Genomic DNA, 17,005 nt, shown 5'->3' with positions numbered 1-17,005 from the left:
GTTTCGCAAGGCCTGTAAGACGGAGCTCTTCCACCAGGCTTTTAATTGATCCAGTGGGTGTCCCCTGAAGTCATCGCTTCCCCCAGCTCGTTACTACCTAGATGCTCCAGTTATGCTGAATGCTACCAGCCTATATGTGGCTTTATGACTTGCTGCCAATGACGTGGATCGTGGTTTCTGTTAATTCTGTAATTATGAGATTATTTCGTTTGGATGTAGTTTGTTTGATGTTTTGTAAGGTTTTTTTAATGTCGCAAGCCGCCCGGAGCCCGCTTGCAGGAGAGGGCGGGATATAAATAAAAAAATTAAATTAAATTGGAAGAAGCACCTCAGGCGTCGAAAGGGCCGAGGAAGGAGTTGCCTGAGATTCTCAAAGAGCAGCCGTGGCTCTTTCACAAGAGAAGCGTGGCAGAGAAACCAGAGCTCAGCTCTTGAAACAGTCAGGCTCACCCACCAAAGTGAGGAATCTCTGCCCAGAAGATACTCACTTCTAAAGCTCGGAGGTCAAAATTTAGAGAGTGACCCACTAAAACAGCATCCGGAGGAAGCAGGCTCTTCACCCGGGCCTGGACGTCGACGAGCTTGGTGGTGACTGAAAGCAGCAGCTTCTCTGTGATTCCTGAGTACCTTCAAGACGCAATCGAGAGGGTATGTGAAAGAACAAATGAACCAATGTACAGGGCCGGCATGCCCATTAAGCAACCTTAGGCAGTCGCTTAGGGTGTGGCCCTTGAGGGGGATGCTGAATTCGGCTCCCCCCTGTGACTCATAGTGGCTGCCACCGTGCCGGGCAACAGCTGGGAGGGTGGGGACCGCCCCCTCCCTTCCAGGTGATTTAAATTGCCCAGGAGGGCACCCAAGAGCAGCCGCTGCCCTTCCCACACCAGTGAAAGGGCCTGTCGATCAGCTGACGGGTAGGGCCTTTATATGAAGAAGATATTGGATTGATATCCCGCCCTCCACTCCGAAGAGTCTCAGAGCGGCTCACAATCTCCTTTACCTTCCTCCCCCATAACAGACACCCTGTGAGGTGGGTGGGGCTGGAGAGGGCTCTCACAGCAGCTGCCCTTTCAAGGACAGAGTCTCAGAGCGGCCTACAATCTCCTTTCCCTTCCTCCCCCACAACAGACACCCTGTGGGGAGGGTGGGGCTGGAGAGGGCTCTCACAGCAGCTGCCCTTTCAAGGATAAGAGTCTCAGAGCGGCCTACAATCTCCTTTCCCTTCCTCCCCCACAACAGACACCCTGTGGGGAGGGTGGGGCTGGAGAGGGCTCCCACAGCAGCTGCCCTTTCAAGGACAGAGTCTCAGAGCGGCCTACAATCTCCTTTACCTTCCTCCTCCACAACAGACACCCTGTGAGGTGGGTGGGGCTGGAGAGGGCTCTCCCAGCAGCTGCCCTTTCAAGGACAACCTCTGCCAGAGCTATGGCTGACCCAAGGCCATTCCAGCAGCTGCAAGTGGAGGAGTGGGGAATCCAACCTGGTTCTCCTAGATAAGAGTGCGCATACTTAACCACTACACCGAACTGGCTCTCCTGCATGCGGTCCCTCTTTCTTCCTTGCTCGCCCCCACCCCCGCAGCAGCCTCTGCCTCCTTCTGAAGGGCTGGGGCAAAAGCTAGGAGGGTGTGGACTTTTGAATGCTGCTTGCTTCCCTCTCCCCCCCAGAAATGTGGCGCCTCACTGTCTTTCCCTTCAGCACAAGGATGAAGGGAGTCAGAAACAGCTTGGACAGGGGAGATAGCTGTGCTGCAAAGAAGGGGCTCTTTGAACCTGCATGCCACCTGAGGGCAGAGATGGGTAGGGGCATCCTCGCCCCTCAGGCCCACTGCCATGCTTCTCCTCACCACCTCCAGCCCCCCTCCCACCCAAGCACACGCTTTTTGGGGAGGTCTGGGCTTTGCCCATGGGCGGCGGGGAGGAAGTCAGGGCAGGGGGCTCGCCTAGTGCGCCAAAAGACCTGGTGCCGGCTCTGCAAACATGGAACCAAGCCCAGGCCATGATGTGGCAGGAATCCCTGGGACAGAACCTCGCCCCATCTTTTATCTCTCTTGTTTTGAAAGCTTCTTGTTCTGCAGCAACTGAATCCAGAGTCTCTCAGGGTTATAGACCAAAGGTGAGGAGATGCAGAGGTCGAAGCTCGTCCACCCACCCTGGGGCCTTTGTGACACACACAGTCACATGGCTATGGAAGGGACAACTGCTGAAAACGCAACTGCCCATTTGCCTCCTCATGTCCAAAACTGCTTTTGTCTGTGGCCATCTTGTTGTGGCAGAGAAAGAGGTAAGACAAGCTTCCATTTTGGCTCAATGCTTCTATCCTCCCTTCCCCCCACTGGCATAATTCCACGTTAGGTTCCCATTGGGGAGAAAAACTGGGTACAAATGAATTAAGTAAATAAGTCATCTTGATGTAGGACCAGTTTCTCTGCTCCCTGTGTTCATGGAATACAAATATGCATGCCCAGACTTTTTAAATTGTAATTGAGACTTACGACATTTAAAATCCTAAAAATAAATGTTTCATTCTGTTCTGAGGGCCCCAATCCACAGGCTGAAGAACACTGGCCCAGAAATTTGGCAGTATTCTACCGCTCTGCCCCCCTCCCCCAAATCTGGCCTTGCACGGCAATTCTCAAATCACATGATGGTTGTGGGGGGAGGGGGGAAGTGTCTGATCCTTGAAAATCAGAACTGGTTTCCTTGACTAAATCTATAACCAGGCTACCTTGTAAGGTAATTCCTTATCGGTGACGAGGGCTTTACAAGCTCATCCATAATGCACTGGCCGCTGGCATCCACCACTGAGACGCGGGTGAGTTCAGATCCTTTATCGGTGAGGCACTGGGCAAAAGAAGATAAACAGCATTTAGAAAGGCTACTGTATGAGTGGGCCGACAGTCTTTCCACCTCCCCCCGACACAGAAGGAGAATTTGGCCCTGGTTGGTTCTTTATCAATATGCTATTAGCCATCTATATACTATTAGCCATCAGTGGCTGCCATCTGCAGATACTTAGATCTGTGGATCAGGGCTACATGGCAACTAAAGAGATTTTCCTGCAAATGACCATATGAACATATGAAGCTGCCTTCTACTGAATCAGACCCTCGGTCCACCAAAGTCAGTATTGTCTACTCAGACTGGCAGCGGCTCTCCAGGGTCTCAAGTGGAGGTTTTTCACGCCTATTTGACTGGACCCTTTTTTAGGTGGAGATGCCAGGGATTGAACCTGGGACCTTCTGCTTACCATGCAGATGCTCTACCACTGAGCCACCGTCCCTCCCCTGACTGGCAGCAGCTCTCCAGGGTCTCAAGCTGAGGTTTTTCACGCCTATTTGCCTGGACCCTTTTTAGTTGGAGGTGCCAGGGATTGAACCTGGGACCTTCTGCTTCCCAAGCAGATGCTCTACCACTTAGGGCACTCTGTGGGGGAGTTTAAATCGGCAGCTGGCGGTGGGACAGGAAAGCCGTGCTAGGTTTTACGTTCCCCTGAATTTATTTCTGCAGCTGTGTCCAGCAGCTTGGGGATGCTCCAGGCCTGCCCCCCAATAGTGGTGCATCTTGGGGTCCATTCCAGGCTTGGCTGAGGTTGCAGACATGGTGGGGCTCAGCTGCAGCAGCACTTGGGGCCCAGCTGCAGAGTCCACACAAGTCAGGAGCCCCTTAAGGCTGGGAGCAGCAGTGCATGCTGGGAGCTGCTCCAGGCTTGGCCGTGGCAGTGGATGCTGGTAGCCAGATGGGGCCCAGCTGTTGTGGCAGCACAACTCAGGGCTTGGAGCGGCTCCCAGACACTGGCAGAACTGCAGCCAGAGTCCAAGGTGAACAGTTGGGCCTGGTTGTGGAGTTCAATGGGAGGGAAATGGGATTTCTGCCCCCCACCCCATGATATCTAAAAGAAAGACACTTCTGCTTCAAATGAGGGTTATGTCTCCATACTGCTAACAAACCCAGAAGGTTCCCAGGACCAAGAACTTCAAAAATCCAGTATTCATGCTGGACTAATTTCTTATGGCAGAGTTTGCACAGGTCAGCCACTGTTTGTTAGGAAAGGAAGCAAAACTACCATTTCACAGTCCAGTCCGAAAAGGGGACTGTCATCTGAAGGCGGGACGTTGTGACAGGTGGAAACAAAATGGCTGCAGTCGCTGGACCCTGCAGAAAGAAGCAGAGATTTTTCTCAAAGAAAACCAAAACAAGAGCCAGTGTGCGGTACAGAGGCTGGCATTCTGGGCACAAATATGGGGGAAGCCCAGGGTCCAGTAATGAAGCAATGGAGTGTCAGGCTAAGCATGAGCAGAAGGGATTGAAGGCTGACAGGCTGCAAAGCAGCCTGGCAAGTCTTTATAACCCTCAGTAGCAAATGACTGCCCCTCTACCTGACTTCACAGGACAGGAGGATTGTGGGGCTGCTGTGACCTGTACTCCCGTCCTCTAAGCAGTGGCCACCGCCTTGGTGGTGTAAGAAGCCACTGCTGATCAACAGGGTTCTTGGTTCAAATCCCACCCCCTCAACTCCAAGTTGTTATTTCTCAAGACTATTCTACCCATGATGCAAAGTGTAGCAGGCATTCCACCAAGGCCCAGCACATACTCTGCCACTGAACCCTCTCAAGTTAGGGGGATTGGTACGTTTACCAGAATACTTTGAAGAACATTTTTTAAAAATACTTTACGGTATTCAAAGCATTTTACGTACATTCGAACAGGGTTCTTGGTTCAAATCCTACCCCCTCAACTCCCAAGTTGCTATTTCTCAAGACTATCCTACCCATGATGCAGTGTAGCAGGCATTCCTCCAAGGCATTCCTACCTTCTAGAGGGTAGTTGTAGCGACGCATCTGTTCTTGGGTTAGAATGTAACTGGATAGCCCACGCTTTTCTTCTCCGTATTTCTGAATTACTGGATCTTTCTTCAGTTCTGAAATAACAAACCAGGAAAGTTGGGTGGAAGTGCCCGAAAGCCGCTTTCAAAGCACTTCTGGGAACGTCTAGGTTTCCTTGGAAGCTTATCAGATTGAAGATCAGGACGAGGAATGAGAAGATTGATTATGGCAGTCACTTGAGGGTGGAGAGAGGTTCTCCCCCTGGGGGCTAGAATTCAGAAGCAGGTTGTGATCCTCTTGCAGGGAGCCAGGTGAGGAGGTTCAAGGGCAAATTTGGCTTTGCCTCTGCATAGGGGGCAAAATGGCCTTGAGGAACAGCCTCAGCCGTGCTCTGCATTTATGAATACGGAAAGTATAAATTCCGTGTTAACTGAGCTCAGATTACTGAGATTTATGCTGGGGAGGGAGAAAGTAGCAAGGAGTCACCTCTGCCAAGTGAGACCTGAAAACTATGGTAAGTTTAGAGGCAAGTCCCGCTTCAAAAAGTTTGAGAATAAAATAGAAGAGGGAAGAATTACGTATGCAACTCTGAGCATCTTGAGAAACTCCAGTTCGGGCTAATCAGGAATTTTAGGGAACCAAGGGTTCAGGAGCCCATTACATGGTGTTTGGAAATTCACAAGGATAAAATTACCTTCTCTGCCGAGTAGTGGATTGCCATTTATTCCTGCACCCAAAAGTGCTTCTGTAAAACTGGAGACAGGTGGCAAAGAGAAGCGCTATTACAAAAAGAAGACAACACATCTTAAATAAGAGACAGATAAAGAAGAAGATATTGAATTTATATCCCGCCTTCCACTCCAAAGAGTCTCAGAGCGGCTCACAATCTCCTTTACCTTCCTCCCCCACAACAGACACCCTGTGAGGTGGGTGGGACTGGAGAGGGCTCTCACAGCAGCTGCCCTTTCAAGGACAGAGTCTCAGAGCGGCTCACAATCTCCTTGCCCTTCCTCCCCCACAACAGACACCCTGTGAGGTGGGTGGGGCTCAGAGGGCTCTCACAGCAGCTGCCTTTCCAAGGACAGAGTCTCAGAATGGCCTACAATCTCCTTTCCCTTCCTCCCCCACAACAGACACCCTGTGAGATGGGTGGGGCTGAGAGGGCTCTTACAGCAGCTGCCCTTTCAAGGACAGAGTCTTAGAGCAGCTCACAATCTCCTTTACCTCCCTCCCCCAAAACAGACACCCTGTGAGATGGGTGGGGCTGAGAGGGCTCTCACAGCAGCTGCCCTTTCAAGGACAGAGTCTCTGAGCAGCTCACAATCTCCTTTACCTCCCTCCCCCAAAACAGATACCCTGTGAGATGGGTGGGGCTGAGAGGGCTCTCACAGCAGCTGCCCTTTCGAATAAACAATTTTATTAGTAACATATGGTAGTAGAACTATAACTACAACTTATAAAAAGCTTAATATATATTAAGAAAAAGACCATCATTCTACCCCACATCTTACTTTCTCCCACCCCTCCCCCAATTACTTGACCCCCGCCAGTGTTATTTTCTTTAAAAAAACAGATATTAAAGGTACCCTTAACTATCAAGAAAAAAAACGAAACAAAAAAGAAACATAGGGAAGAAGAACCCCCTTCAAGAATTGTATTGTTATCTTAAAAATCTTAATCCTCAAAAATTGTCCAATGTCCTTTTATTTTCCACTCTTTCTCTACATATCTTCTGAATTTCTTCCACTCTTGGTTAAAAAGTTCTAAATCACAGTCTCTTAATTTTCTTGTTAATTTGTCCATTTCACTCCATGACATAACTTTCATAATCCAGTCCCATTTTTCTGGTATTTTTTCTTGCTTCCACAACTGCGCATACAATGTCCTAGCAGCTGAGAGCAAGTACCATATTAATGTTCTATCTTCTTTTGGAAATTTTTCCATTTGTAATCCCAGCAGAAAAGTCTCTGCCTCTTTATTGAATTCATATCCCAGGATCTTAGATATCTCTTGTTGAATCATTTGCCAAAACATTTTAGCTCTTTCACAAGTCCACCACATATGGTAGAAAGAACCTTCATGCTTTTTACATTTCCAGCACCTATCTGGCATCTTATTGTTCATCTTTGCTAATTTTTTTGGAGTCATATACCATCTATACATCATCTTAAAACAGTTCTCTTTAATACTATGACATGTTGCGAGTTTCATGGAATTTTTCCACAGATATTCCCAAGATTCCATCTTTATTTCTTTATTTACATTAATTGCCCATTTTATCATTTGAGATTTCACTACTTCATCTTCTGTAGCCCATTGTAAAAGTAATTTGTACACTTTTGAAATTAATTTCTCATTATCTCCAAGCAGAACTCTTTCCATTTCTGTTTGTTCTTTCCTTATTCCTTCAGCTTTGATATCATTCTCCATCAAACTTTTTATTTGTTGCATTTGAAACCAATCATATTTATAGTTTAGTTCTTCTGCAGTTTTCAATTCTATTTTCCCGCTTTGTATTTTTAGTAACTGGTTGTATGATAGTTGTTTTTCCTTGACTGTTTTGGCCGTTAACTTTATCACTTCAGCCGGCACTATCCATAAAGGTCTCCTCTCATCACCATATTTCTTGTACTTTATCCACACATTTAATAAGCTACTCCTTATATAATGGTGAGAGAAAAGACCGTCCATCTTCTTTTTTCCATAGTACAAATATGCATGCCAGCCGAATTTTTTTCCATGGCCTTCTAACATTAGAAGTTTTTTATTTAATAACGTTATCCATTCTTTTAACCATACTAAACAAATTGCTTCATGATACAGTTTCAAATCTGGTAATTGGAATCCACCTCTCTCTTTCGCATCTATCAGGACTTTCATTTTAATTCTAGGTTTCCTCCCGGCCCACACGAATTCCGAAATTTTTCTTCGCCATTTATCAAATTGCTTAGCATCTTTCACAATGGGGATGGTTTGAAACAGATACATAATCCTTGGTAAAATATTCATTTTTACTGCAGCTATTCTACCCAACAGTGACAAATTGAGCTTGTTCCACTTTAGCATGTCTTCTTCTATTTTACGCCATAGCTTTTCATAATTGTTCTTAAACAAATCAATATTTTTCATTGTTATCTCTACCCCTAGGTATTTTACCTTAGAGGTAACTTCACAACCCGTTAGTCTTTGTAGTTCTTGTTGTCTATTTTTCTGCATATTCTTACATAAGATTTTTGATTTTTCTTTGTTTATATAAAGTCCCGCCAACTCCCCAAACTCTTGTATTCTCATTAACAACAAAGGTGTAACTTGTAAAGGATTTTCATTTATAAACATTATATCATCTGCAAATGCTCTGTATTTATAGGTAAATCCTTTTATTTGTAGTCCTTCTAAATCTTTTTCTTCTTGAATCTGCATTAGTAAAATTTCAAGAGTCATTATAAACAGCAATGGCGAAAGCGGGCAGCCTTGTCTGGTACCTTTACTAATTTTCATTTCATCTGTAAGATCTGCGTTGATGCACAGCCTTGCACTTTGTTCAGAATATATTGCCTTTATCATTCTTATAAAACTTTCTCCAAGCTCCATTTTTTCCATCACTGCAAACATAAAGTCCCAATTTAAATTGTCAAATGCTTTTTCTGCATCCGCAAAGAATAGCGCTACTTCCTTTTCTGGATGTCTTTCATAATATTCTACAATATTTACAACAGTTCTAATATTGTCTCTTATTTGTCTTTTGGGAAGAAAACCGGCTTGGTCCTCTTTTATAAAATTTATCAAATATTGCTTAAGACGTTCTGCCAGAATTCTTGTAAATATTTTATAATCATTGTTCAAAAGTGAAATTGGTCTGTAATTTTTCACATTTGTAACATCTCTTTCTTCTTTAGGTATCAAAGAAATAACAGCTTCTTTCCATGTATTTGGTACCTTCCCTTTGACTCTTATTGCATTCATCAGCTTCTGTAATTTTGGTATTAATTCATCTTTAAACATTTTAAAATACTTGGCTGTATAACCGTCTGGCCCGGGAGCTTTATCATTTTTCATCACGTTGATTGCTGCCTCAATTTCTATTTTTTCAATTGGGTCATTCAAAATTTTTCTCATATTCTCAGTTAATGGCTCAATTTTTATTTTCTGTAGATATTCATCTATCTTTTTTCTCTTTACTTCAGCACCTTTAAACAGCTTGGCATAATACTTAAAAAATTCTCTTTTTATTCCCTCTTGAGTAACTACGTCTCTTTCATCTATCACAATTCTATTAATTATTTTATTTTCCCTCTTTTTTTTCAGCTGCCACGCCAAGTATTTCCCCGTCTTATTTGCTCCTTCAAACGATTTTTGCTGGAGCCTTTTCAAGTTCCATTCTACTTCTTTGTTTAATAAATGTCTTAGTTGAGTTTGCAATATTGAAATTTCCCTTAGAATTTTCTTTTTCCCTGGTCTTTTCCTCAGCTCTCCTTCTTTTTTCTTTATTTCATTTTGAATATCCAGTAGTTGTTTTTCTTTTTCCCTTTTATCTTTATTGTTCAAAGTAATCAGCAACCCTCTCATTACTGCTTTATAAGCATCCCAGACCGTCTGAAAATCGATATCTTCTTTATCATTCACTTGGAAAAATTCTTTAGTTTCTTTTCCTAGGAAAGTCACTGTTTCTTTGTTCTGTAGCAAGTCTTCAATCAATCTCCATCTTCTCAATCTTTTGGACAGTTTTGTAATCCACATTATTGGGTTATGGTCAGTGCCAATTTTAGGCAAAATCTCTATCTTTCTTGTTATGAGGCCTAAATCTCTGGTTCCCCATAGCATGTCAATTCTAGAAAATGTCTTATGTCTTGCAGAAAAAAAAGTATAGTCCCGCACTTCAGGGTTAAACTTTCTCCATATGTCCTCCAAATTTTCCTGTTTTACTAATTCAAAAAAAGACTTTGGCAATTTTCCTTCTTTTCCACTATTTTTTTTCCCTCCGGATCTATCCAATGAGTTCTCAACTGTTCCATTAAAATCTCCCATTAAGAGTATTTGATCGTAGGTCAACTCATCTAGTTGTTGTGTAATGTCTTTAAAAAAAACATCTTTTGCACCATTAGGTGCATATAGTCCCAATAACAGCGTTTTTTTCCCATTTGATGTTATTTCCACTGCTACAAATCTTCCATCCTTATCTTTAAATACCAATTTTGGCTCCAGGTCTTGTTTAATATAAAAAACTACTCCCCTTTTTTTCTGGTCAGCTAACGAAAAAAATTCCCTTCCCAATTGTTTGTTCCATAAAAATTTATAATCCTTTTGTTTAATGTGGACTTCTTGCAAACAAATTATATTACAATTTTGCTTTTTAATCCAATGAAAGGTTGCCCTTCTTTTTTGTGGTGAATTTAGTCCATTAACATTCCAAGACAATAGTTTGTAATCCATCATGGTGCAAATTCTTTATTTTCTTCAAAAAATCTCCTCAGTTCTCGGGCATTTGTGATCGTGACTCTCTTCCCCTGAAGTTCAAAGCTCACACCCTCGGGGATTATCCATCTATACCTTGTGCCATTGTCTTTCAATTTTTCTGTCAACTTTTTATATGTTCTCCTGTCATTTATCACTTCTTTCGGTAGCTCCTTCATAATTCTCACTCTGCTACCTCTTACTATCAATGATTGTTCAAAGTTTCTCTTCATAATCCTTCCCACCATTTCCTTTGTCATGAATCTTACAACCACATCTCTTGGTAAGTTATTTTTTTTGGCATATAGCGAGTTGACTCTATACATGTGATCATACATGCTTTTAGTCTTATCAGGGTCTTCTTCTAAGAATTCTGCGATTATGTTTGTTATATATCCTTTCAAATCATCATTCTCTTCCTCAGGTACTCCTCTCAAACGTAGCTGATTTTCCATTAATTTGCAGTCGTGAATCGTCACTTTTTCTTGTACTTTCAGCAAGGTGGTATCATGTATTTTAACTTTCTCCTCCACCTCCTGTACTTTCTTGTCTATTTTCCCAATTTGGTTTTTGAGGTCATCCACTTCTTTTTTAATCACTGTAGTAAATTCTTCCTTCAACTCTTCCATCATTTTCTTAACTCCTTTCATAATCCTGGCTTCCATAGCCTCCATTTGGTCTTGCATTTTATCTAATGAAAGGGCTCTTGTTCGGGGCTGCCTGGGCTCTGACATTTAAGCAAAGAGCAAGGGGGATGCAATTAAAATACCAAAAATTTCCGTCGCACAATTTGCAAGTTTGACTACCAAGTTCAGAAGGTCTAAATTTTCTCTCTCAATTAAACTTTGTTCTGTTTTCTTCTGAGCTTCCCAGGCCCAGATATAAATTTTTGAAGAATTTTTCCCCTTTAAAAAAATGACGAAATTTTTGACCTCACCAATTTAAAATCTGACAGTCAGGTTCAATAGAGCAGGGCTTGCCCTTTCCAGCAAGCCCAATTTCGCTGGTTTCTGAGCCCCCAAAGCAAAGATATTTAACAAAAAAGTCTTTAAAAAATCCAAAATGGCGGCCGCGATTTTTTTTCCTTTTAAAGATTTTTTTTCCCCTTTTAAAATCACCCCAGGAGCCCACCAATAATGTAGTCAATAGTTCTTATCTTCTTACCCTTTTCCCTGTCGTTTCTGTCACTTTTTAAAGTCCCAAATCTTTTTAAAACGATGTTTTAAATTGGACCTCCCAGCAATGGCTGCCGATGTTTCTCTATGATGTAGAGTAGGCTTTTTTCTTTACTGCTTCCTGTCTCTGTCACCTTCAACCTTATAGATTGCTTGACGCACTTCCTGTCTTGCTCAGTAGAGTTAAAGGACTGTTCCAGTATATTCCTGCGCAGTATGGTTGTTTACATTCCACAAATCGTAAGTAGACACAACAATGATTTCTCTTCAATTTTTAGCAGTTTTTAACACTGTCTTTTATGTCAAAATAGTCCAAACTTCACCCTTCCCTTCTTCTACTTGCAAGTTTTATATTTTCCCCTTATTTCCACCTTTAAAACGTCTCTTTAGTCTGTAAATAGCTCCGGAGTGAAAGAAGAGTTTCTGTACCTTTTTTCCTCTGTTTATCCAAGTTCCACTGGTCTTCCAAGACTTTAGTTGTTTAAAAATGTCCCAGAAGGTTAGGATCGTGACGAGCTTATGCCAAATCCATGGCTCTGAGAGATCTTGCAGACGATAATTTTGCAAACTTCTGAGACTCCTCAAAGCCTCAAAGGACCCTTCTCCAAAGCTCCTTTTCAGCCAAGGTAAATCTCTTCTAAAGTTTTTAGTGCAAGTCTTGGACCTTTCTCTCACTGAGAAAGGTAGGCAGTGGGCTTTGGTTTGCCCTCCACTACCCCGAACAAGACCTTCAGCTTGCTCCCGTTACGAGAGACAACTCAGCTCGCCATTTTCCTCCCCGGAAGTCTCAGTGATTTCAGCAGCTGCCCTTTCAAGGACAGAGTCTCTGAGCAGCTCACAATCTCCTTTACCTCCCTCCCCCACAACAGCCACCCTGTGAGGTGGGTGGGGCTGAGAGGGCTCTCACAGCAGCTGCCCTTTCAAGGACAGTCTCAGAACGGCCTACTATCTCCTTTACCTTCCTCCCCCGCCACAGACACCCTGTGACGTGGGTGGGGCTTAGAGGGCTCTCCCAGCAGCTGCCCTCTCAAGGACAGAGTCTCAGTGCAGCTCACAATCCCCTTTCCCTTCCTCCCCCACAACAGACACCCTGTGAGGTGGGTGGGGCTGGAGAGGGCTCTCACAGCAGCTGCCCTTTCAAGGACAACCTCTGCCAGAGCTATGGCTGACCCAAGGCCATGCTAGCAGCTGCAAGTGGAGGAGTGGGGAATCAAACCCAGTTCTCCCGGATAAGAGTCTGCACACTTAACCACTACACCAAACTGACTCTGAATGCCAAGATCAGAAAGGAATGAATGCCCGGATCAGAAAAGTGAGTAACAGATCTGATTTCTCAATTACATTCGCTGTCAAAGCCCTGCCCTCCCCTGTTTGCCGTGCTAGAGGTATACCTTGGCTGAACTTGCACACCTCAAGGAATACCAGAAGCCTCTCAAGAAATCTACAGCCACGCCCACATTGGGAAGTTCACAACATCCCCAGGAAGCCGCATCACTGCTATAGGGCAGAGCAGCACTGTGTGCCTTTCTGCTCTCTTTCCCAGATTTTGTTCCATTCAGTCCCTGTCTTCCATGATCCTGCATGAACAACTGCCAAAAACAACCAGTGGAGGAGCTTTTGGTGCATTCTCTCTTGGCACTGTCCAAACCCACTGTGTGCAAGCCGGCCTTGGAGGATCAAACAGAGCAACTAAGCTTATAGATTTCACTCTCGCTGGCTTCTGTCAAAGGTGAAGAGTATTGATTCGCTGCTGCCTTCCATAATTTCAAAGGCAGAGACAGCTTAGTATGTTTGTGGGCATCTCTTTCAAGCATCTTGAAGGCTGCTCTGTGCTTGAGCCCAGGCTGCCTGGAACACTCCCTCCCCTCCCACTTTCAGGAGGCTCCAGTTGGGATCCCATCATGCCCCCAAAGCAACATTTCTCTCTCTTCTCCCTCTGTCCCTTTTTGAGTTCTTAACGTCCAGCCTAAGCATTCTGCAGAACAGAAAAAGTTTTTCCACGTGGGTGCAGCCGCACACTATTGAGTATTGCGCTGTTGTTGCATGATACTGTAGTAATGGTTTATCTCCCTCTGCTGGTTTTGTCTACACGCACACACACACAAATCCAGTTGTGAACGACTGCTATGGCCCAGGGGCCCGTAAGGTTGAGCCTGTGGTTGCTCATAGAAAGTTGAGAAGAAGCACTCAGTCCCACAAAATGGCTGCCACGGGGAAAGGGGGTGTAATTGACCTCAGAACAGCTGTCTGGGAGCTTGGACCAATCACGACACGGTGGGAGGTTCCAAGTCAGGCTTTCTCCTGTGATGGAGGTGGCTCTCCCCCAGTGGGTATGCCTTTGCAGCCCCCAAGGTAAAGCCCTTCTGTGGCCCTTCCCTGCTCCAGTGAAGGGAGGAAAAGCCAGGACTGGCTCTTTGCTTTTGGGAAGAAGGAAAGAAGGTGTTTCCTGGTGCCACACTGGGGATCACTGCTGTAGCACAACGGGGCAAGATCCAACAATGCATAGCTGTAGCCTCGCTGGGCCATAAGATTTCAGATGGTCTTAAGACTCTTGATTTTTTTAAAAAGCTGCCACTGTTCTGGGAATAGTTCTACAGAGCAACTTTTGATCTTTGACATTTTTGTAGGCTTGAGTTTTAGAAAAGCAAAGGTAATACATTTACTTTTGTGCTGGTGTTTGACTGTAACAATTCATTAATTTAAAAAAACCAGGAGTGGTTGAGGGTGGCAGAAGATGACAACATTTCAGGAAATTGTTAGCGACTAAAATTGTTGATGACTAATACCAGTCTCTTTTGTATACAGCGGCTTATTATTATTATTGCATCTTGACTTCCAGACAGGAGGCCGGGGAAAGCTCAGCCTCACGTCCTGTTTACACACAAAGTAGTCTTTTATTCCTGGAAAGCCTGGAAATTGCGCTGAATTGGAGAATGTGTGTTTTGCTGCTCCTGGGAAGCCCCCCCATCCCCACCCCTGGTGAGGGTTACTGATGTCAAAGCATCCTGTGCAGAGAAACAAAAAGAGCTGCAGGAAAGTGAAAAGCGGTTCTTTGTTTGATTTCGGAAACCATCTTTCCCAGAACCCACAATGTGTTGCTGTGTTGTTGTTTTTTTAAAGTGCCACCTGGCTAACGGAGAAGACCACGGTTCCGCATCCCTTGTAGGTCAAGATGCTGTTAAGAGGAATGGCTCCTCCAGGCCTGACCCTGCAAAGCCACTCCAGGAGTTGGTTGTTGTATATTTTCCGGGCTGTGTAGCAGTGGTCTTGGAATTGTGAGACGTTTCGTCAGCAACTGTGACTGGAATCCTCAAAGGTGTAACTCAGAAAACTGGAGTTCTCTCTGGGTCAAATTGAGAAGAAGTTGGTAGGCAGGTAATTTATATCTACTCAGGCAGGTGGGGTAGGGCTGAGTCATTATGTTGTGGGAGCTTCCTGGGATGTGACATTCTCCATTAGCATGTCACAGCCCAGGAAGCTTCCACAACATAATGACTCAGCCCTACCCCGCCTGCCTGAGTAGATATAAATTACATGCCTACCAACTTCTTCTCAATTTGACCAAGAGAGAACTCCAGTTTTCTGGGTTACACCTTTGAGGATTCCAGTCACAGTTGCTGGTGAAACATCAAGTCTCATAATGCCAAGACCATGGCCACACAGCCCGGAAAATATACAACAACCAATGGACTGCAGCCGTGAAAGCCTTCAAGCCTCCCGGCTCCCTCTTGGGGCTTATGCCTGGGAGTTTGTACAGGCATTTCATAAACTCCCCCCAAAGAGCCAGTTTGGTGTAGTGGTTATCTGGGAGAACCGGGTTTGATTCCCCACTCCTTCACTTGCACCTGCTGGAATGGCCTTGGGTCAGCCATAGCTCTGCCAGAGGTTGTCCTTGAAAGGGCAGCTGCTGTGAGAGCCCTCTCCAGCCCCACCCACCTCACAGGGTGTCTGTTGTGGGGGAGAAAAGTAAAGGAGATTGTGAGCCACTCTGAGACTCTTCGGAGTGGAGGGCAGGATATAAATCAAATATCTTCTTCTTCTTCTTCACCTCTCCCCTGTTTTTCTTTCCTGAACTGAAGAGCTCCAAACACACAAACCAAACACCTTCCTAAGTCTGCAAATGGGGACAGAAGGGAGGATCAAAAGGAAAAAGGCGCAGTTGTAACAGTAGGGAAAGGTGTAGCAAGGTATAGTGGTGAAATTGTTCATAAGCTCTTACTAGAAAACACCCTCCTTTGCCCAGCCTCCTTGTAAGGTAGGTTAGGCTGAGAGACAGCAACTGGCCCAAGTGTCAGGCTAGGACCTGGAAGGTCCAGGTTTGAAACTCTGCTATGGAAGCTCACTGAGTGACCTTGGGCCAGTTGCTATCTCTCAGCCTAACCGACCTCCCAGGGAGGCTGGGCAAAGGAGGGTGTCTCCTGGTAAGAGCGTATGAACAATTGCACTTTTAAAGGGGGGGGGGAGTTGTCAAGAAAAGCCCTGAGATGGCGGGGGTGAGGAGAAAGGCTTCCAGTGACCAGGTGGAGAAGGCTGCAGTGACTTCATTGCTCCTTTCCATCCCCACAGATTCTCAGGCTCCAACTCTGTGCTCCAGCATATTCTCTGCTAAAAGCATTTCCAAGTACCATGAAAGCACTTTCTGGCCTACCCTGCAGGACTGTCGCAAGGACTGAAGCAACCCCACAGCCTTGCTCACAGGACTCTTTAAAGACACAGCAGCAGGGTGGTGTAGCTGTTGTGAGTCCTGAACTTGGATCTGGGAGATTCGGAATTTCAGATCCCTCCTCTGCCATGGAAGCTTGCGGGATGACTTTGGACCAGTCACTCTTTCTAAATCTATGGCACAGATTAAAGTGCAGGAGGGGAGAATGATGCTGTAAGCCACCTTGGGCCCTCGCTGGGGACAAAAACAGGGTAGAAATACCTAATAAGACCCCCTTATCAAGTGGCCGACCTCGCAGGACTGTTCTGAAGATGACTGTGTCTCATGAAGCGCTTTGAACACTGAAAGCGCTATATAAATGCAAAGCACAATTAAAGCAGAAGACAACTCCAGAGTTCATCCAGCTTTAAAAACTGGGCGTGTGGGGGTGAGGGACATATGAAGCTGCCTTATACTGAATCAGACCCTCGGTCCGTCAAAGTCAGTATTGTCTACTCAGACTGGCAGTGGCTCTCTAGGGTCTCAAGCTGAGGTTTTCCACACCTATTTGCCTGGACCCTTTTTAGTTGGAGATGCCGGGGATTGAACCTGGGACCTTCTGCTTACCAAGCAGATGCTCTACCACTGAGCCACCACCCCTCCCCAACACACGACACACTTACATGCCTGAAGGTTTTGCGGAGATGCTTGAACTGCATGTAAAACCTGTAGAAGTGGATCTGACTCAGTTCATGGAGAACCACCACTACCGTACTGGTCAAATGCCTTTGGTGATGAATACGGCACCACCTGCAACCCAAAGAAGACAACAGACCCATGGCATGATTCTAGAACTGATGGGTGTTTGACAGGTGTAGTGGTTAGAGCATTTGGCTAGGTGGGAGAGAACCA

General features: G+C 45.1%; 1 protein-coding gene across 2 annotated transcripts in view; it reads right to left on the bottom strand.

Moving 5' to 3' along the window:
- REXO5 (RNA exonuclease 5) overlaps nucleotides 1-17,005 on the bottom strand; it is a 43,673-nt gene that overhangs the window by 19,875 nt on the left and 6,793 nt on the right. For both annotated transcript variants that reach the window (XM_060260914.1, XM_060260915.1), the window contains exons 4-9: nucleotides 16,777-16,903; nucleotides 5,520-5,604; nucleotides 4,813-4,920; nucleotides 4,066-4,154; nucleotides 2,728-2,843; nucleotides 489-627 (exon numbers count right to left, since the gene is read on the bottom strand). In XM_060260914.1, coding sequence (XP_060116897.1) covers nucleotides 489-627; nucleotides 2,728-2,843; nucleotides 4,066-4,154; nucleotides 4,813-4,920; nucleotides 5,520-5,604; nucleotides 16,777-16,903 — 664 coding nt within the window. The remainder of the gene's footprint in view (nucleotides 1-488; nucleotides 628-2,727; nucleotides 2,844-4,065; nucleotides 4,155-4,812; nucleotides 4,921-5,519; nucleotides 5,605-16,776; nucleotides 16,904-17,005) is intronic.

This window comes from Heteronotia binoei, chromosome 20 (assembly GCF_032191835.1).
Source record: "Heteronotia binoei isolate CCM8104 ecotype False Entrance Well chromosome 20, APGP_CSIRO_Hbin_v1, whole genome shotgun sequence".
Lineage (NCBI taxonomy): Eukaryota > Metazoa > Chordata > Lepidosauria > Squamata > Gekkonidae > Heteronotia > Heteronotia binoei.
This window is presented reverse-complemented; position numbering and strand designations above follow the sequence as displayed.